This window comes from Epargyreus clarus, unplaced genomic scaffold (assembly GCF_041222505.1).
Source record: "Epargyreus clarus isolate Ecla_fem2 unplaced genomic scaffold, WU_Ecla_fem_2.2 ptg000006l, whole genome shotgun sequence".
Lineage (NCBI taxonomy): Eukaryota > Metazoa > Arthropoda > Insecta > Lepidoptera > Hesperiidae > Epargyreus > Epargyreus clarus.
Genome location: NW_027332214.1, coordinates 5,394,357 through 5,421,908, shown reverse-complemented (window position 1 = coordinate 5,421,908; position 27,552 = coordinate 5,394,357). Strand labels below are relative to the sequence as shown.

Sequence of the window (27,552 nt, the reverse complement as noted above, 5' to 3'; positions counted from 1 at the left end):
TCTAACTTATTAGCTCGATCCACCACCATAACTTTAGTTTTGGACTTATTGATCGATAGTCCCAGTTCAGCGCTTTTCTTCTCCATTCTATCCAGAAGGGCACACATTTCTTCTTCACTTGAGGCAATTAGAGTGGTATCGTCAGCGTAGCGAAGATTAGTAATTCGTACCCCACCAATGCTGACACCGCCACTCCAGTCGTCACAAATTTGCCTCATAACATATTCTCCGTACACGTTGAAGAGGATGGGGGAGAGTATGCAGCCCTGTCGTACGCCTTTTCCCAGATTGAAAGGTCTTGAGGTAATATTATCGATTATTTATTATTTATATCGATCGATTTATTATTTATATCGATTATTTAGTATTTTTTTACTAAATGATAAATATTAATTTTAGAAATCCGAATCCAGTGATGTCTCAAACAGGAGACGCGGGAGACCAATTGGCAAAAATCGGGTCCCACTTTCTCTTGTAAGTTCAAAACATTCCGTTCCCATTTCATATTTTGTAACAAAATTGATTTATTTTTGAGGCATATAAATAATACTGTTGGGCAATTTTTTTACCAATAAGCGTAAGAAGTTATTACAAGGCGACATCATCACATAATCTGTAAATTTCAAAATGTTAAACATACATTTACCACGGATAAGTTATATAATTCCTGTGCTTATCTTTTTTTCTTTTATGAATTATTACTGTATTTTATTTTTTTAAGCGAATTATAAGAATGTATATCATCATTAACACAAATATTCTATACCCACAGGCGGAGAGGCGCGCCCGAAACGCACAATACGAGCGGGAGCGGCGCAGCGAAACCTCCGACGCTATGGCCCAACTCGCCGACGCCGCCGGCTGTGATATCAGCGTAAGAACCGTTTTATATTCCCTTTGAAGTGTTACTTAAACGGGAAATGAGTTAATTTACATCGGGTGTCTATTAGGAGTCGGAGCTTTGATTCTTTGCTTTGTACTTCGTGATCAAGGTATTTTATTAAAATATTAGCGATCGAGCGATATTTCAGTAATAGCTCATATAAATACTGTTTTTATACGTTATAGAAGTGCACCTGATGGTAAGTGACAACTGAAGCCCATGGATACCTATAATTATCTCTAGATCGTATCAGAGTACAACCTAAAGATGGCCACAGATGCGATGCTATCCAAGAAGACTATCTAAGAACGTCTTGTATGTGTTTCTTTCTTACGCCCTTCACGCCCTTCGAATTAGAACACAGCAGCACTTAACTCTACTTCTATAATGCAGCAATAGGTGTGACGGTGGTGCCACCTGAATCGGACCATGAAGGGCTCTACCACCTAACATGGAGAATTTAATCGTAGATATTATAAACAATATTTGTGAAGTTGTTCTTATACTTATTTTATTATTTGTAGATTCCAAATGCAGAGCTTCTGGCTACAGTGGTGGCTCAACTTCAGAGAGCATCCAAACGAGAGCCATCTGATGATATTGAAACCCTGAGACGATGTAACGAGAGTTATTTGCAACAAAGTTAGTACATAGCCTGAATTTATTACCCTTTATTTATATTGCAATATTTTCCCATTAGAATATTTTCCTCCGTTTAGAATTTCATAAAATTCACAATACCTTTTAACATAGGATATTGTCTTGTTTAGGTGTACATAGTCATATAAATAAGACGTCTATTCTTGTTCCTACTTATTACAACTTATTTATTACATATGCTACTTGCCTATCACTAATTTACAATTTCCTACAATTTTAACTTTCTATTCTTTAGGCAAACATTCTGTTTCAATTGTTATTATACGTAACAATTGTTAACTTAACAACATACAAGAAATACATTTCCCGCTATATGCTTCTACGTGCCAACCTTACTTACTTTATCGCAGCTTTACCAATACTTTTATTTCAGTCGCTGAATTGGAAGAACGCCTTGGCTTGAGCGACGTAAAGGAATCTGAAAAAGAAAACCTACATCGGAACACAAAGGCATTTAAAAAGCGCGCTATAAGGAGCAATATTAAACAGGAACACCGTTCTAGCGAAGAACTTCAAGTTGAAGCTCTAACTTCGTCGCAGCAACTTGAAAAGGAATTGCGTTCCGACAATATTGAATCAAGTAAGCTATTTATGTTACGTATTCACACTCGAAAGTAACAATAGGTATTTCTTTTGTGTGTGCACATTCTGTACCTAGTTTTTTCTTGTTCCGTGGTGTACAAATACACTTATTTACACTAAAAAGATGTATCTTTATGAGATATATTTGAATACATTTTAGATGTACCTATAATCTATATGTACCTATAGTTAGGTATTATGAATACTAAATTATATTTTTACGAGTTTTTGTCCAACGACTTATTTAAACTCTATAATTATTATATATTTAAAATTCTATAATTATTATAGAGTTTTAAATCAGTTCATCTCAACCTATTGGAAAGAAATTTTGCATAAACTTTTTGTTTGGATGGTAATGCATAGTGACGTCATTACAAATCCAATATGGCGGAATATATTTTGAAAAACTTTATTATTAATTTTACTTTATTATTAACAAGTATTTTCATATTTTTTTCAGATAATTTAGACAATTTGCCAGATGACCCTGAGCAGTGGACAGGGGTAGATAACCTGCTAGACTTCACCGACGAATGCTACAAAGTAAGTTAATATGATAGTAAAACATAACTAATATTCTTGCAGAAACTGTAAGAATATTAGTTATGTTTTACTAGTAGGTATTTTTAAATTAGTGAAGTAATATGACATATCCTACAAAGAACTAATAAAAATTTGAGTTAAGTCGACCTTTTTTATTACAGAATTTCTTATTGTATTTTTTTCTGTTCTCAGATGATCGAGCAGTGGGAAACTGATGAGTCTTCGTTTCTAACACCATTTACGAATAACAGCCGAAACCTTACCTATCAATCTTTAGAAAACCATTGAAGTGCTTGCAAGAAGGTATTATGAATCAAGACAACAACCGTTTTAGGTATACAATAGCTATTAACTATTAAACTCTGCCTTTAACAAAAAGTTCCATAAAGTCGATTAAAATGTTTGAAATATTATCCGTAGAGAAATATAGTAAAAAAATTTGCTCTACCACCTAAGCACTGAAGGATAACAGTAAAATGGACTTTAGGTACCTATATTATGGTTGATTGCTACTTATCTGATATCAAAATCTAACTTTTGTACATTTTGTTTCAGGTCTGCTGAAGTACATAACCCACACTCATATGGCGTCTTAAAAGAAGTACAAGTTTATTCATATCACAAAGAAATGGCGCTGAATTAGGAAATGTAATAAATATTTAAATCAAATTTAATTAGATTAAGGGTAATTTTTGTTTAACTACTTCAATTGTAATTGAATTTTAGTGCAATAAAAGAAATTAATATTAAACAAGTAAATTTTTATTTCTGAAAACCTTTGTTATATTTCCCTTATAATATTTCTATAAAAAAAACGATGACATTCCAATTTATAAGTGACCTTGTGCAGTGCTTTTTGGGGTCTTTACCCTAAACTATTGTAAAGGTATATAGGCTTCTCATCTTTTATAATGCCAAACAGTAATGTAACAAAGTGTAGACGCTTTGGAAAGTCCACCTTGAATATTTTAGCTTCGTGAAGGAAAGATGTTAGGTACATGAGCGCGCGAAGGCACACTAAAGCAAAGGCATTTTTCACTATTTTAAGTTAAGGCAGTTTAAGAAGACGGGGTCCTATGAGGGCATCGATTCGGTATGATAAAACTTCGACAACATCAAGGGATTGCGCAAATTAATCCATACATTTTCGGAGAGATTATAGGTATATTTCTCAAACCGAAGGTTTTGATCCATGAGATTTTATGCAATTAATAACAAGTTAAGTTTATTATACGTGGCTTTTTACGCTTAACAGTCATGGACATAAAAATACGGGCAGACAATCATCCACATCCTGATAAGAAATTAAATACTGACAAACTAATACTAATAAGTACCTACTGAATAAATTCGTCATTTGGCTGTCTTAACTATCCAGAAATCTAATCTGGAACCTTCCACGAGATGGCCGCTGCGTCATGCCAGTCTCTACAGTATTGCCAAATTGCCATTGATATCATCAGTTTTATATATCATTGATTATAGCTACATAAATTACACATACTCGTAGGTAGGCATAAGATACGCGGTGAGATGCTTACAGACGGTTAATCAATTAAGGATTCATCAGTAGTTGAAAATGTTTTTATTTAGTAGCAAATTTCGGGAATTCAGCAATAATTTTTGAGCCAAAATAGCGAACAAGCGCAACGCAATCAACAAACAATATCGACACGGTTGTAGCGTTAGCTTTGAGAGGGATTCTGCGCTGTGCAAACACAAAACGAGCAAGAAAAATCCGCTGCTAGAAATTCAGGCCAATCCGGTAACAACATGGATACAGTTTTATCCTTTACTGCCATAACAAGAACTGTTATTTGCTATGTGCTTTTTATTTAGTACCAATTTATAATAAAACAATTATAATAAAAAGTATTGTCGTATGCCATTTGTCGGTTATAGTCTCTCTTCTCTTCCACGTGGATGTCATGCTGTCATAAAGCTGCGTCTGCGAAGTTGATCGTCCATTGTGGTTACCAATGTGTACATTAGTAGCCGTACTCGATCTTGTGTTTGAATTGCCAGTATGGTTCGGTCTGGTAAATACCACCGCCACGCCAATATCTGGCATGAAGCACTTCTTGCGTTTTGGTGGGTGTGGATGCCGGCTTTTTCAGATGTAAAGGCCCTCGTGAGGAGTGGCAAAGCATCTGTGATGGGTTTTGGGAAAACCTCTGACCTACATATTATACGAAGTTTATTCAAATATCCACCTATTTGTGCCTACGTCATGTTGTACGGGAGACACATACACGAGGTATTCCAACGTAATACTCAGGTATAGCAACGCATCTGTGACTTACATGAAGTCATTTATTTTGATCCTATTTTCAAAGATTCTTTATTATAAAGTAAAAATACTTTAGGCCAACAGACACAAACTCTTAACTGATGAATAGGCAGGGGCAGCAACGCACTTGCGATAGATCTGAGATCATACTATTATGGATTTCTGTACTATTTGGGGTCTTAATATATCTGGTACGCGAGAAAACAGAAACCATCTGGGATCAAAATTGTACTACAAATATTCTGTCATAGTTATTAGTAATACTTTACGCTTAACGCGGTAACGCTTTTATAACAACACTAGGATTTTTCTGTATAATTGGTGCAATGGACAAAAACGGACAAGGACAGGCGAACAGCCAAACCTTAAATGATAATCTAAATTATTGTTCAGATGATGGCCGGGGTTCGTACCCTGAACACACTGAGAGTCAAACCGGTATGTTGACAGCTCCGCCAAGTGGGTAGTCATGGCGAAGCGGCGTGGATAAAAAAAATCATTATTAGTGAGAAAGCTACAAGCGAGTAATAAAATTTGATTATAAAAAACTAATGTATAAATAAAATTGCCAATAAATAAAAAATGTAACGGAGTATTTAATATATTTCATCAAATTCTTTAGTCTTCTAGAACAACAAAATCAAGAAACAAACAAAATCAAACTCTTTTCTGTGTCAGAAAATAAATAACATTAAGGGATTTATTTCAACTGATATACAAAATTCGTTTCTTACGAGTATCTTACAAATACATTTTCAATGCAACAATAAGGGTATCAACGGAACTAACTAAAACCATGATAATAGGGTATTTGACAGGTTTTGAGAAAGCGTTTTATTATTTACATACATGTACCAGAAACCCTTTCCATTGATTTTTTTTCGAAATAAGGGATATTTATTAGCAAAAAAATATTATTTATTATATTAAGTTAAACGGAACGTCGTGCGAAAACAGTCGGTCGTAACATGCCTCGTATGGCAGCAAATGACGTCATGATATTTTAACGAAGTTAATTACGAAGGTACGACAGCGATACGCATACTTCAGAGGATAAACATTGTACATTTTATAACGTTTTGAAAAATATAAACTTAATAAAAACGAAAAATTGACAATGAGAAGCCCAACAAATGTTCGACTGACAATTAATGTTTACAAGTAGGTGACGTCACTTTAGCTTAGCCAATACCGTACGTTTTCAATCATGTGGACGAACATGAAAACTTAATGATTTTATTATTGATTTATTAAAAACGATCACACGGACTTTTTAATTATTTCTGGTCTTAGTTGACTAACAAAAATATTTGCTTTTAAGCTAACAACAGTTTGATTGATATTTTCACTATAGTCAAATACCCTATTATTATAATAGCATGACTTAACAAAATCATCATCCGGAATGTTACTGTTTAATAAACAATTAAACAACTGTTCAAGAAGACTAATCTTATGTCTAAAACCTTTTTGTTGGATATTCTCAGCATCCGTTCCATAAAAAAATATTTAAATTTACATTACACTAAAAATATAGACATAGCATTTTATTACATTCAATTCTTGCAACTTACGATAGAACTTTTCGGAAATGTGTCGATGTCCTTAAATTATCCCCGAATAAAACAGGATGTATGGTAACAAATGCTTATAAAATATACTCATCATTCATACCGATTGAATCGTTCAATTGAATCATTTTTTTGTTTGAATGATTCACGGAATCGAGCTGTAAGTCTTTTGTATGCTGTATGTCTCATGGTGCCCAGACCCTTAATGTACTAATACTAAAACATTACTTCACTATGCGAACACAAATACCGCTTACTGACACCGTATTATGACACCGGTTTTACTTTATTGAATTTTTTAATGAAACTGACACTGACTACTGCTTAAATTCAACAACAAGCTTATGAACATTTATAATTCTATAACTGTCATGACATATCCTACTTATTAACTTAAAAACACCCGACATTTTACTATTATTGTATTATCTTTATTTATTAAAAGGTGTGCTCTATAAGTGCAGTGTGGAGAATAGCACCATTCGCACAATTCTCGTGAATGTTGCAAATCCGGGAGTTAAACAGCAGTCTTCTTACGAAGTTATCCATCTACTGCGATCACCGATCATGCCAACAACTGCAAAACTTCCAACGACAGATGGATGAGTGGATGAATGATGTCCTAGTATACCTGAACTAGAAAAACGTAAAAAAAAATCAGATCTATCTGCAAATTGCAAGAAAGAAAATACCAAGACCGATTTTCCGTTAAAACATACAATAGTATGAGTTAAAATCTATACACATATCTTCTTTTCGAAAAAAATATACGCCCACACGACGTAATAGAGATTAATGAAAATATCCAGTTCAAAGATTTGCTTACATACGTAAACGTTATCACTGAAGACCTTACGACTACGTGAGAGACAATCACATTACCAGCAAATAAAGATATTAATTGCATCGCCCGTTTATTGCTTTGGCTTTTAAAAGAAACTAAAACAGTTTGTTGATTAAAGAGCGCTGGAATGGATAGACCTCTAATCTACAGCTAAGGCGGTGTTGAGACAATCAATAGCTATGGTCAATATTACAATCGTTTTACCTTTTGGCGTTACAAACAAAAATTAAGTCCTGGTTCATTGTGTTATTATTATTAAATCCATTATTTTGCCTACGAAACATTTAAATTTGTCGATTTCTGACTACTTTACGTTCTTAAATTTTGATCTTTCGTAGACCAAATTTGGACAGATTTTTTGTTAACGAGGAGCGTAAATCTTTGATACTTCTCAAATGTATGTGAATTCTTAATCCAGTGTGAGATCAGTCACTGAAAACAAAATTATTTATTCGCAATTACATTGTAAATTGAGAAGTAAATTATCATAAGGGTTTATGACATGATCATTTCAAAAGATAATTCTCATTACTATTGTCATTTTAATATGAATATTTTGGATTTTTTATACATTGTCATGTTTCAATTCTGTTACATTAAAGTTTATTAGAGAATTACTTTTATTTCCAGTTCTATTTAAACATCCTTCTACAATATGAGAAGTTAATTAAAATGCAATCACTTCTATCATAATAAAAAATAATACATTAATTTGTACGGTAATATCAATGATACAAATACAATCTCTACTATCCTAATAGTAATAGTAATAGATTATTATTACTGATACTGTAACATTGACGAATAGAAATTGATTGTCCCATGACTGTCAAACATTGTTAAACATTGACTGCGTTTATTTTGAGCTTCTTTACACGTCGTGTTGTACCTTCGCCGTCTGAACTGTCCGTGTCGTGTGAGCTGCCCTCAGACTTGATGCCGAGCCCCAGTTCGTGCGCGTCCATATAGTTGCCGGTCGCTCGCGCTTTTTCTAAAGCTCGTACTGAAATTGAGTGATTTGCAATTTAATTAGAGTATTACATATGTTAGGAATTATAGGATATTAGGAGCAGGTGGTAGAACCGTTTGTGGTGCGAGTCCGGCGACACCACCGCCACACGTATTTCTGCCTCACAACAGCAGTGTTTAGTGCTGCTGTGTTCTAGTTTGAAGGGTGTGATAAGGAAGACATAGATTCTGAGGCGTAGAGAAAGTCCCTCAGTGTATCAAGAACATAAAGGATGTCTGAAGCTAAACAATGTTAGGTATGGTATAGATTAGTAGTATTATACTGACAAAATTCAGTAATTTGGGGGGCATTTCAATCAGTGTCCTGGTTTCATTGATTTTCATTAGTAAGCAATAGTTAACTCTCATTTTAGGCCTTTTACCGCACAAAGTATAAAAATATCTGACACAGCTTTGTAGCTATTATTTAGATATACAGAGAGAAAATTTTGTTAAAATATTAACCTAGTAACAATTTCTACACACATAGCTCCACGCTACAGAAACATAAAAGACTCCTAGACTCAGAATAAATATCTAAATGAATAATATAGACATTGGACTGGCCACCACTCATGGTTGATATGATGATGCAAGCCACATTAGTTGTGTATCCAAAGGAACAATATAACACATGTGTATTCCTATATGTTTTATCACACCACTTAACTGAAAGTACATCATAAATACTGTAATAAGGATAAGATGAAGAAGGATGAGTAATTAGAGATAAAAATCAAAGATCTTTGATTGGTCAAGTAGAGATTAGTTGACTAACTGTCCAATTGTCCTGAGCAGGTATAATTATGATAAATAAATAAACATACTTTGTGTTTCTAGCAAATTATTCTGCCTCTTCAGGTCATCAATGTCTTGCATGTGTGAATTGTTTTTTCTTCTCATAAACTGTATGTATTCAGCTGCTTTCTTTAGTATTTGTGCACGACTAGCCTGAAATAAATACAAAATATTCATTATTTCTTAATAAAGCTTAGCCCTGTGAAAAATCATGTGACAATAAATGTATTGCCAGAAATTTTTTCAGGTAAAATGGGATTTTGAAAATTAAAACAGCTGCCTTAACCACCAAACATATGTCCATGTCCAGAAAAGGACATAGGATACTGTTTGTCCCGAAAAAAGTATAAGCTTGAGGGATACATAAAATTGACCTCTGACTGTTAGCAATGCCATGGGTTAAAACTAGTAAAAACATAAATAAAGTTAGGGTTAACCCTTCACAACCTTCACAATGTCTGGCCAAGCCATAGATTAGTAAAGATTACTCACTCCTAACAAGAAAATGTAACCAGTTTTGACAATTGAAATAGTTGCGTAAAAAAGTTTTGCCACGTCTCCATGCTAAAATGTTGCTAAAATATTTGAAATAATTATTTATTTATTATGCAAATTATGCAGTATTAGTTATTTATTTGTAAATGTTCTCTAAAAATGTTTTTATTTGTCAAGAATTCAAAAAAAGAATTTACTTCTCAGCTGTTTGTAGCTTCATTCAATTTCGAGGCGGCGAAGTATCTTTACTAATCTATGGGCCAAGCGTATAAAAACATATATTAACAAATTTAATGTATGCAATTATGTACATACCACTTTTTCTCCCTGTAAAGCTGGTACGGAGTCTCTCAGAGATGTAAAGCTATCCTTTATGTGATCTCTCCTTTTTCGTTCCAGTGCATTATGGTGTGCTCGTTTTTCAGCCTGAAAGTAAATCAAATAGCTAAATGTGAGTTAAAATTTGCTTGTCTGAAATGACAGCTAAAACTATATAAATTTAGATTCACTATATATCATTTCACTGGTATCTGTTATTAATTTATAGTATAAATGGTACCAGTCCTAAAGAGAAATAAAGATCTTGGAACATATTCCTTTTTTATTTTGCATTAGATTATCATAAAAACAACTTTATAAATAAAATTGCCATCTCAAACACCAAAATTTTGAATGAACACTATATCATCCGTATATGGTGCAATATTGTATACCCCTCTATCTAAAGACAGTGTCAACAAGTCTTAGTATAAAAACAAAATACTACTTTGACAGATTATGACAAATAGGTTATAATATGGATTTACGAATGAACCCAATAAAATAATCGATTAAGCTACTCATGAAAAATATCACGTGCAGTCCTTTTCGAGCGTACGAGCTGAATAAATTAAATCGCGTGTCACAAAGTAAATAAATACCTGTGAATAATACCCGCTCCCGCCCAAACTGTTTCGCGTGTGTGTGCGTGAATCGGAGTCATTTTCGGCCTGAAATATCAACAATCGAGCGTTGAGAACATGCTAATAATGTACAAAACAACCCAAAATGGGAAACCACCTACATCACTCTCGATATCAATGTCACGATCGTCGTCACTCATCATTTTGCACACCACTATGTTACTAGTTACTACCACTCGTCAGTATCACCAAACAATCATCAGTTATAACAATTTTATCACACGTTTATTTAATATTTACAAAAATATACACATGTACTTATTGTGTTCCACAGGAACTAACTATATTCGCACAAAAGAAAAGAACGCGTGACAGATTTTACTAAATGACAGGCAGACACAGAGTGTGACAGTACGAAGTAGTATGACAGCGCTACGATTCTTTTCACGCAGTAAAGTATTATTATAAAATACTTTATTATCAATGTTAATAAAGTTAGATAAAGTTAGATATTTAAAAATAATATTTAAAAAAAATAATTTTATCCTTTGAACTTGACCGTAGTATGTAAGCACCTTTATGAGTCATTTTTTATTCTGTAAAATTAGCTGTCCAAAGCGCGGGAAATACAGAACAAAATACACATTAATATTTCTTCGGAATTAGATTTGATCTAGACGAACTACAAAAATCTAATCAAATATAATGGATAAAGATTTTCAAAATTCTATTCTTAATATTGATGTTAACGGATTTGATTTTTATAATCATTTACAAGACGAAATAGAATATGATTTAGCAAGACTTCAAAAAAATGTTAAAATCCTAACCGAGTTGCGATGTAAGTTTTATGAATTGTGTTTTTATCATACATAACAAGAAAATTATATAATAACGTTTCTTTCATCAGGTCATTTTGTGCATATTTACGCGGAAATTTGTAGTAGATATATATTAACTTTTGGTTTAAATTTTACTGTACTACAGGCATACTATAGGCATAGATTAGTAAAGATACTTCGCCGCCTTGAAATTGAATGAAGCCGCAAATGGCTTATTATAGTAAGTTCTTTTTTTGAATTATTGACAAATAAAAACATTTTTAGAGAAAATTTACGAATAAATAACTAATACTGCGTACTATTTACATAATAAATAAATAATTTATAATAGTAATTTCAAATATTTTAGGGACAATTTAGCACTGAGACGTGGCAAGACTTTTTTACGCAACTATTTCAATTCTCAAAACTGGGTACATTTTCTTGTTAGGAGTGAGTAATCTTTACTAATCTATGACTACAGGACGAACTATAAAGTGATAAGTTAACAACAAATAAGTGTATTTCATGTTTAAATGCTTGTAGTGGCCGCAGCAGAGATGGAAGTAGAGTCGGCTATTCTTTATCATGCTGAGCTTTGGTACGATATTGAAGAATTGAAGAAAAGTGCCGAAAATAATATAGAATTAAATGGTTCTGTTCTTCATATTGCTTCGACTGAGGAAACCATTCAAGTAAACACGTCCCAAACGATTTAAAATGAATAAAAAAAAATAGTTTAAGCGAAATGTAGAAAACGCTATTCAGTCCTTTTATTTCATTGCATTTCAATTTGATTAAAAACATAAATATCTAACGTCTCATTTATTGTGTAGGTACGTTCAGTTATAGGTACATATTCCATAATATGAAATGGTAAGACCAGTAGCATAATAAAGAAAGAGTAGGTACTCCTGGCAGCTTCGTATTTCTATACAATGCAATGCAATGATATATAGCTAAATTGCTTGTATGCTGCAATGTCGTAAATCGGAGTTCGTATGCTATTCTATTACGATTATGAATATTGTAAAAGATTTTATCAGTCTACCAATTGCACTCGAAGGACTAGATAATATGGATAAGACCCTACTAACAAATTATTTTTTTTTTTTTTTCATTATACGTGGTGTACCTACATTATAATTATGCGTAGATTTTTTTCTATAAATAGGTATAAAAGGTAGCAGCAATCTAATCCTGGGAATCCGCCTAAAATATTTTAACAACGAAATTAATTGTAGTGTATGAGTTTACGGAAGACAGATTTTTAAATACCCATTGATTTAATTGACCAAGAAGGCCACAAAACCAAGCAAAAACAACGTTATCCCTTGTTTTTGCTTGGTATAGCTATATTAAATACATTATTAAGTACAGTCATAATGTTATTAGGTATGCATTTAGGTACCTACTCAGTATTTTCATGACAAAATTCCTATAAAGCGGAAAATGATAACGCGAATATTATTTGTATCAATTGCTGCATAATAAATACTCATAAGTTACAACTTAATTTAATTGATTACAACTATTGAAATGGTAGGTATAGATTCATATAATATATAGAAATTGTCTTTTAACATTAAATTGATGAATTAACACGTTAACAGTCCGGTGTACCGTAAGTGCTACACGGGGAGCGGTTCCGTTGAGTTCGTGTACCCTATGAGGTACACGAGCCCTGTGTTACTTTAGGGGCCCTAGATTCATGGACTTGTCAAATAAGTTAGTGTTTTTTTGTGGACTTGTGGTCAAGGATCTAATAAATAGAAAATGTCAAAAACATGTCATATTTTTATAACAGTGTTGCTATAACAATAAAAAATAAAACAACGTAGTAAAAAATAAACAAAATTTTATTGGTGAACTTGAACTTTAGAAAAACAATCAATACAGTATGTTTTTTTACAAATTTTACATTGCGTTGATACCCTTTTAGCTTTGGCCCGTGCGAACGGAGCAAGCCTACCTTCATCAAGGAGGTTTTGGTAGCATCCTACGCAGCGTCTTTGGATGTAACGAGATCCTTTTTTGCCAAAGACTCCAAAAAATGTGGGTTTGTCTGCGACGTATTTGTACTTGTCAGTCGTGTTGATGATAACACCCTGGTAATCCCGATGGTCCTGCTAAACCTAATGACACCGAAGACCCTGATTGTGACCTTTCCGTGCTGGAAGAACGTGTTTCACTTGATTGGTGTGCAAATTCGGGTTGTAACAGGTTTTTACAATTGCTTCATGTGTTGCTAGAATGCTCAGTTTGTTTCTCGTTCCGGGATGTATCTCGTTATAAATAATCGTAGAGTTCACCACTAGATTCACCACTAGTAGATTCTTCAATTTCTGTCCCGACTTCTAAATACGTTTCCCCATCTTTATGATCTTCGTCGTTTTGGTCTTCTTCCTGCTCCAATGATTCTATGATTTCGTCTTCACAATCAGACTCTTCTAAGATTCTTCGAATATCTTCCTCACTAATTTTTCTTGACATTTCAACAATAAACAAATATCCAAGAAAAAACACCAGCACTTGTACGCGAGTAAGTATCGATAATGTGAATGATGACAGTGTACCTTTTATTGACACAATAATAATTATTATTGACGGTAGGATGATATTATTCTGTAACAGTGTGAACTATGTTGCGTTATTCATTGTCTATGACCAGTAAACTAAACGTATGCCAACTGGCACTCTCATAAGTCCATGATACACGCTAAGGGTACACCGTAATTTTAATATCATAAGTCCGTGTACCGCCCGGTGTACACGGGTATATCCGGGGTCATCGACCTTTACTTTGTTATTTTTATGCACAATTCGCTAAGTGGACATGAATAATGATCAAAAAATATATAAGGACATATGGACATAGGACGTATTTTGGAAGGCTTGTATGGGGACTGTTAACGTGTTAATTTCGAATGTGTTCGGATGTGTATTCATGTTCCTATTCATTCAGAATAGGAACATGAATGATTTATTCTTTCTCTCAAAACGGGACATCGCTTTTTTATGTCAATTACTTCATGAATAGTCTCATTGAAAAAAAATGCCCTATTTAAATTCTTGTATGTAATTTGTTTTGACAATTTTTATGTAAGTTCAATACAGCGGACAATCAAAGATGGCGAATCAAATGTATTATAAACATCCCCATAATATGAGTATCAAATGAAAGGATTTTCTGAGAACAATATGATAAATATAAAGATGTTACTACAAATTCAAGATGGCATACAAAATTGTCTTATCTTAATTGAATTTGTTGGAAAACGGGACAATTTCGTGTCCCAAAGTTCATTTCGGGACGAAGAACCGAAAAACGGGACTATCCCGTTCGAAACGGGACGTTTGGTTAGTTTATACATGATGGACTACAGAACTATGCTGCTAGATCTAGGGTAGTTATTTTTCCGTTGCTATCTGCTGAGCAAATCAACGTTTAACTAGAATATTTTCAATAGCGGCACGGTGGAAAAGGTAATCACGTCAGAATAGAGTATTTATACTCGTGAGCTTGAAAAACAAACTTTTGTGGTTTTACTGGATCAATAATAAGGACGCTTAATTAGGAGTCATGTTGCATGTGTGGTTTTCTGATAATGTTATCTATTGACAATAGCAGAATACACTATTATTAACTACGTCTTGAATACCCATATTCCTTTATTTAAATTATAGAAGCTATTCCGTTAACGTATTACTTGTGAACGATGTCTGCAGTTACATTGTTTGTGGTTGCGATGGTGGCGAAGCCGAATACAAATAATCCTCCTCACTGCACAACAGTTACTAAACGTAAGTGTTTACTTAAAAATATTTTATTTTAATTATTGTTATAAACTTGAATACATATGAATATAATATTGTTTTCGTTACTTGGTAATCATATTTACGATTAAATATATTATATATCAGTACCTGTATCCATTTAAAATTATAGAATGGCGAGTTATCGATTTACGAGAAAGTAAGTATCTATAATAATACGTACATTTCCAGATACAGAATACGTTTCCGCAGTCAAGTTAGAATACCCTACGTCGTATATAATGCCTGGTCAACGTGAAGCTTATCAAAAAGTGAGTATCCTTATAAAAATCGTTCTAACAGGATACAACAACAACATAATAAGGGGGATATTTTAATAAAAACTGAAGATGATATCGGGTGGTCACTGTAATACGCGCAGAGCTTCATAGAGAATGTTGTTATCCGTATTCTCAATTTAGTCTGTTAGTGGCTGTACGACTTCAATCATAATTATTTCGTTAGTTATAGGGTAGTTTTTAACCTCCGGGTCATGCATATACTATGTCAACGTAAGAGCGATGGCAGTGAATTTCGAGTCTCGAGGATATCCTCATTGCCCGAACAGAATCTCAAATTATTTCTTCAGATTCTTCGTAATATTATTACTTAAACACTAGCATAAAATGAAAGTACATTAAAAATATATACGCCCCACTGCTTTGTGGATGGTTTGGTACTTCATGCCGAGCAGACGGTGGGACTCGTGAACTCCTGAATTCCTGATAGTCGGAGATCACAGTCTAGGGAGTGAGTGATCGTGAAGAAGGGCGAACCTGTTCGAAAATTAAAGTAAAATTGCCTGCAGTAAACTGAATGTTTATGATGTATGATTTTAGACTAAAATTATCATGGAATTAAGACATTTTCCTATGTAACGGATACTCACGATATGCGGTTTTTTAATTTCTTTATTGCCAATATCTTTAATGCCATCAACAAAGAAATTAAAAAAAGTGGATTGGATTAGATTCCTACCTACTCCCATTTGAGATTGGCTCGTCATAAATGTATGGGCTTCAGGATCAGGTTTAATTTAAAATTTAGTATGCTGCGAACATTGCTTTTCAATTACAGATGTACTGTACCAACCCGCCCGCGGTGAACACCGCCATGACGACTGTATGCGACTGGGCGGCCCCGCCTCAGGTCCAAATCACGCTTGGTGATGAGTATGTCCACGTGGTTCGCCAGGACTCGACTGGGAAGTTTCTGGGGAGCGCAGTCATCAGCACTTACCAGCTTTGCAGTCACAACATAACGACCGTAGAAGGGGAAAACGCAACGTGCCCAACTGTATCAGCTGGTTAATAAAGTGTACGTTTAAATATATAATTGCACATGATTCCAAATAAACGTTCTTCATATTTATAACTTCGCTGCATTTAAAATAACTCATACCTAATTTCTAAATAATTAGACACCTCAGAATCATCATCAATGATAAAGTGAATATTTTAAAACAAAAAAATCTGTCTATCAATTTTGGTCCTTTGTCTGTAGGAGCTTATCTTGGGAATAACTAAACCTACTGAAATATATAAAAGATGCTACTACGAAAAACGGTTTGAAGGTGGTAGAACCCTTTGTGGTTCGACTCCGGCGGCACCACCGCCACACCTATTTCTACCTAATAACAGCGGTGTTAGGCGCTGCTGTGTTCCGATTTGAATGTCAGCTTAGTCCTCAGGGGTAGCGGCGCATCTGTGGCCGACCTCAGGTAGAAATATCTAATTCTATGTGGGGTTGATTACAGATGTCCATGGGCGACAGTAGCCACTTACCATCAGGTGGACTGCATGCTCATCTGCTACTCCTATATTATAAAAAAAAAACAACGGGACTGTCCCGTTCGAAACGGGACGTATGGGCACTTTATACGTGATGGACTACAGAACTACGCTGCTATATCTCGGATCGTTATCATTCTGTTGCTGTCTCACTGCTGAGCAAATCAAAGTTAAACAAGAATATATTTTATCTCTTTATATACCATAGCCTATGCATCCAAAATCTAGTTAGCAGGCCCACTGAACGTATACAGGGTGAATTTTTCAAACGGGCCTTCAGGGCCAAATCCGAAACTATAAGGATTAACGAAAAATGCTGAAAGGAGTTACGAGGCCGATTTTGATAAAAACTAAAACTGCATCATTACTTTTTTAAAATAACTTTTTCCTTAGCCGGGTATCGAACGAGTTCATTTTGAAAAAAAAAAATACACCCTCTATATTATCCCACTATCTGATAGTGTCGCTTATGAGGATCAAATTCTGGGAAGTAATGTTATGTGACAAATTAAAGGAAAAGGAAAATTTTGAAGAAAATACATATTTTTTCATACATTGGCATACTAATCCTTAAGTAACCAACATAACAAATGACTTATAAATAATTCTTTAGAACCATACATAAGTCATACCATTAAAGAATTTGTTGGTTAATCAACTAATTCTTCGATGTTATGACCATGACATACGGCTTAGTGTGAGAAAGTTGGCAAATAAGTTACCGCCGTTTTTAGTATTTATTTTTTAATAAAATTGATAACTGATTAAATAGTTAATTCTCATTGTTTTTTATTTACAACTTCGTTTCAACGTTAAATATGATTTTCTATATCTCTTTGTTTAGTAATCCCATGGATTAGACTCGAAAAAGTCATTCTTGCAAATTGTCAACTTTAGATCTGTATTAAACGAAACTCCGCCCATAGCAAGTTAAATCTATTATAATGGTCCTAAAAATAACCTTAATTAAGTCGAATATAAAACTATAAATTCTTTGAGAACAAAATGTCCGCTTTCGAATGATTTGAAACAAATGAATAAATTAATGAATGGCAGGAACTTAACTGTCAAATTAATATGAAAAATATGTATTTTCTTAAAAGTGAAGGGTTTCCTTTAGTTTTTTATTTATCATTACTTCCCAGAATTTCATCCTTATAAGCAATACTATCAGATAGTGGAATAATATAGAGGGTGTATTTTTTTTCAAAATATACCCGTTCGATTCCCGGCTAGGGAAAAAGTTATAAAAAAGTAATGATGCAGTTTTAGTTTTTATCAAAATCGGCCTCGTAACTCCTTTCAGCATATTTCGCTAATCCTTAGTTTCGGATTTGGCCCTGAAGGCCCGTTTGAAAAATTCACCCTGTTTAATATTATACAGACTGGCAAATGATTCACATCAATATCCCTTGTTTGATAATATTATGTGCAAGTCTACCAGAATATTGGATTCGCCAATAGCGTCACGGTGGAAGTTGTAATCTCGTTAGAATAGAGTATTTATGCTCGTGAGCTTGAAAAACTAACTTTTGTGGTCCTACTGTGTACCCTTACCATGAGTTTTTACGTTTTGTCAAATATGACTATTTGTTTACATATTGCCCATACAATTTCATCGTATCGATTGTATCAGAACTATAGTGTCAGTATCGTAACATTAAATGTCTAAATTGACGAAATGGCGTTTTATGTTTTGTCTCTCTTTTTTGCGAACATGTGAGGCAGACAAAAAGACTTGAGCACTTACTTATTGTTACGTTTATTCATATCAGTCTACTAAAGCAAACCGAATAGAATAATGTATTGAGTACTAAAGCAAACGGAATAGAATAATGTATTGAGTAATCGTAACGTAAAATTGTGGGATGTTTTAAAACTCATGGTAAGGGTACTGGATCAATAATAAGGACGGTTAATTGGGAGTCAAGCTAAACGTGTGGTTTTCTGATAATGTTATCTATTGACAATAACAACATGCACTATTACTTAGTACGTCTTAAATACCCAATTTCCTTCAGTTAAATTGTAGAAGCTGTTCCGTTAACGTGTTACTTGTGAATTATGTCTCCAATTACATTGTTTATGTTTTTTTCGACTCTACTTGTCGGTTTAAATGCAAAGCCGAATACAAATAATCCTCCTCATTGCACATCAATTACTAAACGTAAGTATTTACGCTAATTTCTTTTCTCTAAATCAGATATACAATGAGCTACTTGTTCATTAGTCAATTTAATTTTATTTTAATTATTGGTATGAAGTTCTAGTCGACTAACGGGGGTTGGAAGGGGCAATCCGTTTGGGTCCTGTGGTCCGTCCGGTGGGTTGCTAAAAAAGGTTGTCAGAACCAAACAAATGTGTGTAAAAAAGTCACCGGAATCATAAATTTTTCGGAATCATAAAAAAATTACAAAATTAGAAGATGTGTCATAGGACACATCTTCTAATTTTGTACAATCTAATCAACTTTTTACGCTGGGGCGCCCCCATGGCGGGTTAATACGAGAAATTAGGTATCTATAATTATTCATATATCTATTTTCAGATTCAGACTACGTTTCCAAATTCAAGTTAGACTACCCTGTGGCGTATATAATTCCTGGCCAACGTGAAGCTTATCAACAAGTGAGTATCTTTATAAAAATACTTATAACGGGATACAACAACAACATAATAAAGGGGATATTTAAATCAAAACTGAAGGTGTTATCGAGTGGTCACTGTAGTATGCGCAGAGCTTCGTAGAGAACGCTGTGGAGTGTTGAGCTAAGGGATCCTAATACATACCCGTATTCTGAATTTAGTCTGTTAGTCGACTCGTACGACTTTAATCATAATTATTTCGTTAGTTATAGGGTCGTTTTTACCTCAGGGTATTGCATATACTATGTCAACGTAAGAGCGAGTGGCAGATAATTTTGAGTCTCGAGGATACCCTAAAAATAATTTGAGATCTGATTCTCAGATTATTTTTCTTTAGATTCTTCATGGTATTATTATTTAAATACTTATATAATGAAAATACATTAAAGATATATAAGCCCCACTGCTTTGTGGATGGCTCGGTACTTCATGCCGAGCAGACCGTGGGCCTTCTGATAGTCGGAGATTGCAGACTAGGGAGTGAGTGAGGAAGAGGGACGAACCCGTTCGGCAAGTAAAGTAAAATTGCCTGAACTAAACTGAATGTTTATGATGTATGATTTTAGACTTAATTATCAGGGAATTGCGACATGAATCCTATATAACGGTTACCTACTCACGATATGCGGTTTTTTAATTTCTTTATTGCCAATATTTCGATTCCGTTGCATAAACCGTGGTCACATCAATAATTAAAAAAGCCTTTAGGAATTGGATTGGATTGGTTTAGATTATACCTCCTCCCATTTGAGATTGGCTCGCCATAAATTTATTGGCTTCAGAATCAGGTATAACTTAAAATTTAGTATACTGCGAACATTACTTTTCAATTACAGATGTACTGTACGAACCCGCCCGCGGTGAATACGGGCATGACGACTGTATGCGACTGGGCGGCCCCGCCTCAGGTCCAATTCACGCTTGGTGATGAGTATGTCCACGTGATACGCCAGGACCCATCTGGAAGGTTTCTGGGCAACGCAGTCATCACCACTTACCAGCTTTGCAGTCACAACATAACAAGCGTAGAAGGGGAAAACGCAACGTGCCCAAGTATATCAGCTGGTCAATAAAATGTACGTTGAATATATGATTGCACTTGATTCCAAATAAACGTTCTTCACATTTATAGCCTCGCTTCATTTAAAATAATCTCATACCTAATTTCTCATCTAAACAATTAAACACCTCAGAATTTCTTCAAAGATATTGAATATTTTAAAATAAAAATCTGTCTATCAATTTTGGTTTTCTGTTTGTAGGAGCTTATCTTGGAAAGAACGAAACCTACTGAAAGATATATAAGATGCTACTACGTTTTTCTCATTTTAAATGAGCCTACTGCTTAGTGTTCTAGTCTTCAAAGTCACGCAATTATTAAACACTTATCTAGTAATTTACATTCAAATCGATTACTAACGTTCACGCTGATAACGTTTAGATAACTTTGCACCAGACTAAACTACACGATGAGCTTATATCTGTACACTTGGACGGCATGGATTATTTTGCACATGAGCTTTTCTGACGAGCTCATAAAGAAAGAGACCAAAAACGTATACAAAGTTTACGAATATGGTTCGTATCTATGATATCCATGATGTCAACAGCAGTGTAAGACGGGCTACTCCTTTTTCTGGCTTCTAACAGCATCGTTAAGGGCTGCTGTGTTCTGGTTTGATGGGTGTGGTAAGAGAGACATACTTTTACGAGGCGTTCCAGCATAGTCCTCAGGGGTAGCGGCGCATCTGTGGCCAACCTCAGGTAGGAATATCTATCCGGGGTTGATTTCAGATGTCCATGGGCAGCAGTAAACACTTACCATCAGGTGGACTCCATGCTCGCCTGCTACTCCTATATTATAAAAAAAACACACCGCAGGGGCAATTTAGGGTATAAGCATGACCCTTGATTGCCTCGATAATTGTGGTATGTGTAGAGAAGCAGGGGCTATTTTCAACTTCGACCCTGCGGCAGGGTGACAGAGGCGAAGGACCACCCTTGGATCCTACATTGCCCCTGCCGCTATAACTTTAGCAGGTCAACATACTTTGAAACACTGCAACACATGCAAGTGTGTAGAGATACTCCCGATATCGCTAAGACCGCCATCGCCATGCACCTTAGATTACCTCTACTGCAGGTGTGTGAGTAGCCCGTCTAAGCCTACTCCGTGCCTTGAAATCTTGGCACACACATCAGATTTTTCAAAGCCTTGAGGTATTAAAAAGGAATTATCATTTGCTACGATACAATGTAAACATACTTAAATTTTATAGGAAATCACGTGGATGGAGAATCGATTTCATTGAAGCATAAAGGAATAATCCCTAATTTTATTCCTATTTATAATATAACCATAAAGGTGGGTAGATAATTACCTTTTCTATAGTTTTAAAATAGCTAATATTATTTACTTAAGTATCAACTTTTTTTTCTCAGTAATAAATAAAAAGTATCTACAACGGTAAGCCTATATCGACTCATGAAGAGTGGTACAAAGTTACAAACGGTGAACGGTGAGGTATCCGCAATTGTGGATGCCGAGTGACTTATATGTGGGCGCGCCGGTAGGTAGATCTACAATGGTATTTCGATTCAACTAATTTAACCAATATTTATAAAAATTATAGTTAAAATAATTAAACGAATAAGCGTTAATGCCACCACAGTAACAATAACACCCAAGCAAAATACCAAACAGTTCAGAGCACCACCGTGCCGTGCCCACTATTGGACAACTTCTGATCTGTTGACAGTTGCGCGCCCCTTTTTTATACCATGATACGGGTAGCCAATTGTTAATACGGAGCGGTAGTTCGAAATTAATATCATGTGATTTTAAAAACGGAATATTTATATATATGAAATGAAGCATTCTCCCACACGGCCATTCTGACGAGCAGCCGTTACGGCTCGCGAACAAAAGTTTAAAAAAATCAAATTCAATAATATTAAAGAAGTGGATAAACTACTTTAGATTCGCGGATAATATAGTCTCAATTTTAACCACAGAAGCCAAATCTCATGGTACACAAAACACGTAACTTTAATTGGTTAACCCCATAACCGGTGTCTAATAGTGTAAATAAATGGTCGTGTCACATGAAAAGAACTGCCAAATCACATGGCTGATGTCAAGTCACATGACATCATAAATTCGCTAAGTCACATAGCTTACGTACATAATTGATTATTATCTGAAAAGAATTGCCAAATCACATGGCTAATGTCAAGTCACATGACATCATAAATTCGCTAAGTCACATAGCTTACGTACATAATTGATTATTATCTGAAAAGAATTGCCAAATCACATGGCTGATGTCAAGTCACATGACATCATAAATTCGCTAAGTCACATAGCGTACGTACATAATTGATTATTTCCTGAAAAGAATTGCCAAATCACATGGCTAATGTCAAGTCACATGACATCATAAATTCGCTAAGTCACATAGCTTACGTACGTAATTGATTATTATCTGAAAAGAATTGCCAAATCACATGGCTGATGTCAAGTCACATGACATCATAAATTCGCTAAGTCAGCGTACGTACATAATTGATTATTTCCTGAAAAGAATTGCCAAATCACATGGCTAATGTCAAGTCACATGACATCATAAATTCGCTAAGTCACATAGCTTACGTACGTAATTGATTATTATCTGAAAAGAATTGCCAAATCACATGGCTGATGTCAAGTCACATGACATCATAAATTCGCTAAGTCACATAGCGTACGTACATAATTGATTATTCCCTGAAAAGAATTGCCAAGTCACATGGCACTCGGGTTATTATCAAACATAAACATGACTTGGCCGGCTCGTTGGCCAGACAATCATCGATATGCAAGACAATCCCGATAACACTGAACTTACAATCCACATACCGTTCCAAAGTTCGCAGGTACTCAAGAGAAACACAAAGTTTTTACCAGATTTTTGACTGTCGATACTGTCATTGCTTCACAGGGTTCACAGTCATCTGACATGTTCAAATAGTTTACTTTCCATAGCACATGTTCTCGTAGTCTGAAAACACATTACATTATATGTATAGTCAATAATTATATACGATATAACGAGAGAGCTCCGCGTTTCGTTCATGGTTTGAGAGTAAAATCTACAGATCTTTTCGTTTGGCTCGCTTAAATCTATGGCATAGTCTTCTGCATCGCCAAACGTACACTGGGTAGAGACTCCAGATACCCTTGAGAATATATTTCCCGATGTGTAGTTCTTCACGATGTCTTCCTTTACTGAATTTGTTATAATGTGTCTGACTATCTCAGACAGGATTTCTTGAAAATCATTAATGCCTTTTAAGTCAGCTCATTTGACTATGACAGAATTTTATAAGAAACTATTCGAGACCTGCTCAAAACCATGCACGAGTGCTTTTCTTATTTAGAACTGTAAACAAATAAGCTGTAACAAGCATAAAAATAAAAAAGTAAAAGTTAATTTCAAACCGAAAAACCTGATGTCTACAACACAAATGTGTGAAAATAATAATAAAGTGAATTGTCACGTTCAAAACAGTTTTAATGTCAACTTTACATACAGTAAAGAAAATATCAGAGCAGCAAGTACTCCGTGGTCGTTATTCTTAATAAAATAATTAAAATACTATTGCCTTACCATAACATGAGCTATAGTTCGTACCGTTCATGTGATGACATTAAATGCCAACGAAATAACACTCTGAAGTCCACAGTTACATTACAACGAAAACCAGGTCATTAAGCGTAAAAAGTTATTGGAGTCATCCTACCTTCATTATATTATTTACCTTATATCATTTTACTTTTACCTTGAATTTTACAATTACCTTCGTTTGTGCGATAGGCATTGCTGCAAACAAAGTCTTTACCACACAATAATGATCACACATTGCAGAGTCCAATTTGACAGTAGTGTATGTACTCTTGTCTCTTTTTCTTTTTGTAGTATTCGATTTTTCGAATTTTATCAGAACTTGCAGTAGGTATATAATTGCTCGTCCGATCCTGACTTTGACTTATAAATCTGCAAAGATATACATTTTAATTCGAAGCATAACAAACAGCGGTCGAAACAGTATGAACACAAAATAATAACGAATATTTTCTGGTATGAACCGCGAGTTCCAATACAATATCTGATAATAATAGAATTACCTATTTCAATTTAATATAACACATGTTAAGTATCTGTTATCACCAGAAATTGTGAATAACTTCCAAAAGTTATTGTAATTAACCATTTGAATAATAAGTATACCTACAAATACCGTTATTTCGTCCCGTATTGATTTATACATAATATTCGCTCACACACAAAAACTTTAAACCAAATTTTAGAAGTAGCAGACAAGCATGCAGTCCACCTGATGGTAAGTGGCTACTGAGGCCCATCAATATCTTCAACACAGCAGAGCCTAACACTGCTGTATGGTATTGGTATTGCCGGACCCTAAAAGTTTCTACCACCTTTATAACCTTTATCTGCTTGAGTGTAACGACGACAAAATTATGAATAGGAGAAAAACACGCCGAATTGTTTCGTATAATATAAACATTGCGTGCGTGAATATTCTGAATTTGTTATATCCACAGCCGTATATCTAGACGTAATGTCGTCATCTACACAGTTACAAAACTAAATAAAATAACAATAAACTCCTTATGTCAATGAATAATTAAAACATTTAGATTGTTAGCTAGATTACATGATGGTATAGTTGACTTACCACTGTTAAAGTATTCACTAAAGGTACCAACATAATATAATTTCACACGTAAAGTCTAGGATCGTGATGTACGTCATCTCGAAAGGTATTATTTACTATGACACAAAATAAGAAATAAGATCCAATAACAATTTAAACTACTGTAAAACAAGTTCAAACTTTAAGTTATTATTAAAAATACTTGATCGACTCCGAGCGAGGCTAATGAATTGTCTTTATTAAATTAAACCTTTAAACACATTTGACCGATCAAAATGCTTACAGCTTTGCACCATTATAGTAACTGTTTTTTTTTTTTTTTCTACAGTCAGCTAAGCTTCGATTCTCTTTACTTCTGCAATTTTTAAAGCGAATAGCAAGTAATAGTTACACATTATGTCACAAAACAATGTTAAAAACACAGAAGACTAAATGTTTATTAATAAGTTATAACTTAATTCACCGTTTTTTTTTTGCCTAGTCCAATACACCATTTGGGGTGATGCGAACGTTACCAAACTCCTTTTCTTCAGCTTTACCTTAATGTATCCTTCGCAACTTGTAACCTTTATAAACCAATAACCAATAACTTTAAATACACAAATTTGTAAGAGCACAAAGTCGCTTACCGATAAACAACTTACTGACTCACCACCAGAATCTAAATGTTACATTTTCATTCAATTTTGGTCCACGTCTACGGCCATCACAAGTCAAGTGTTGTTACAAAACCCCCAATAAGCAGCTTTCATTTTAGTTACAGATTCTGGGAACAAGCGCTAGGTAAATATTATTAGATAGCATCCTACTAAAAATGACAAGCGCTGGTTGAGAGTACACCTTTCAATGAGCACAATACATATCTCACTATCACGGTGTTCCAGGTGAAACTAGAAATAAAACTTACGAAATTTACGGCCATGGAATTGCGATGGCAAAAAGTATGCTACCTGATTTATCAAACCTTTTACTTCAATAATAATCTTCATTGTGACTAGTTTTATTTTAAGACGGAGTTTATTTAAGAATGTTAAATGCATTACAACGAATAGGTACATACAAAAGGGTAGATATCAGAACTTGTATTCACAATCGTAAAATATTTTTTTGCAGCGCAATAATTTAAAACAATATGATCATTGTTCATCTACTTATTGAGCATCGCCTATTAAAGCGTTGCTATAAGTAACGAAACTGTGAAAAGCATAGTTGAAATTACTCGAATATTTTAAAAAGCCAAAACATTTCTAAAAAAATGTCGGTGCCTACACGTATGATTGTTAATTTCTTCGCGCATAACCAAACATTTTCATATTAGTGATTCTTATAATCTTTAACAACTTTCAAAAAGCAAAAAATAGCAAGTTTAACAATCGAAAATATAAAAACCATTGGTTTGATCATACCGGAGCGCCAATCGTTCGCCAATGAATCTCGGCGCAAATGAGTCTTAATTACGTAGACGGTTAACATGGACGATGCTAACCACCTTCCACCTTAATTTTCATACCCAAGCTTGCGGTTGCTTTCACACGCTTGCTAAAATAATGCACATAAAATTATTACAATATTTAGACAAACCGTACACGTTACTCACGCAACCGGTTTCATCATGTGTTTCACACACAGCTCCTCCAATGTCGAAGGCCTTGTCAATATCGCCTCCATTGCGCGTCCCAAACTGTCGTCAGGAGTACAGCCACGATAAATTCTTCAGTAGAACACTTCCTATACACGCGGCTGATTTATCTTCTGTTACCGTTACTTTAAAACTATTACGTAATAAAAGGGCGTATCCTATCCCGATTCTGATGTGGGCGCGCCGGTAGGTAGATCTACAATGGTATTTCGATTCAACTAATTTAACCAATATTTATAAAAATTATAGTTAAAATAATTAAACGAATAAGCGTTAATGCCACCACAGTAACAATAACACCCAAGCAAAATACCAAACAGTTCAGAGCACCACCGTGCCGTGCCCACTATTGGACAACTTCTGATCTGTTGACAGTTGCGCGCCCCTTTTTTATACCATGATACGGGTAGCCAATTGTTAATACGGAGCGGTAGTTCGAAATTAATATCATGTGATTTTAAAAACGGAATATTTATATATATGAAATGAAGCATTCTCCCACATATATATCAGCTGACCATCTTAGTCCTCGGGAGTAACCAC

At 34.5% G+C, this 27,552-nt stretch overlaps 1 protein-coding gene and 2 long non-coding RNA genes across 4 annotated transcripts; 2 read left to right on the top strand and 1 right to left on the bottom strand.

Moving 5' to 3' along the window:
* The first annotated feature begins 1,931 nt into the window (after positions 1-1,931).
* LOC140742503 (uncharacterized) lies at positions 1,932-3,394 on the top strand. The gene is made up of 4 exons (XR_012102289.1): positions 1,932-2,123; positions 2,589-2,671; positions 2,864-3,005; positions 3,227-3,394. It is a non-coding gene; the product is annotated as an uncharacterized LOC140742503 (long non-coding RNA).
* Positions 3,395-6,811: 3,417 nt separating this feature from the next.
* On the bottom strand, positions 6,812-10,988 carry Max (MYC associated factor X). Of its 2 annotated transcripts, XM_073073795.1 has the most exons (6): positions 10,741-10,988; positions 10,598-10,666; positions 9,993-10,103; positions 9,212-9,335; positions 8,266-8,379; positions 6,812-7,168 (listed from the first exon to the last, which is right to left on the bottom strand). In XM_073073795.1, exons 1-6 carry the CDS (start codon positions 10,780-10,782, stop codon positions 7,155-7,157), a joined length of 474 nt encoding a protein of 157 aa, XP_072929896.1. In that variant the 5' UTR covers positions 10,783-10,988; the 3' UTR covers positions 6,812-7,154. The 2 variants fall into 2 exon arrangements, with proteins under 2 accessions (XP_072929896.1, XP_072929895.1); XM_073073794.1 differs by lacking the exon at positions 6,812-7,168 and having other exon boundaries at positions 7,582-8,379; positions 10,741-10,987.
* A 4,050-nt stretch (positions 10,989-15,038) lies between these two features.
* LOC140742502 (uncharacterized) lies at positions 15,039-16,590 on the top strand. Its single transcript, XR_012102288.1, has 3 exons — positions 15,039-15,204; positions 15,409-15,488; positions 16,294-16,590. It is a non-coding gene; the product is annotated as an uncharacterized LOC140742502 (long non-coding RNA).
* The last annotated feature ends 10,962 nt before the right edge of the window (positions 16,591-27,552 follow it).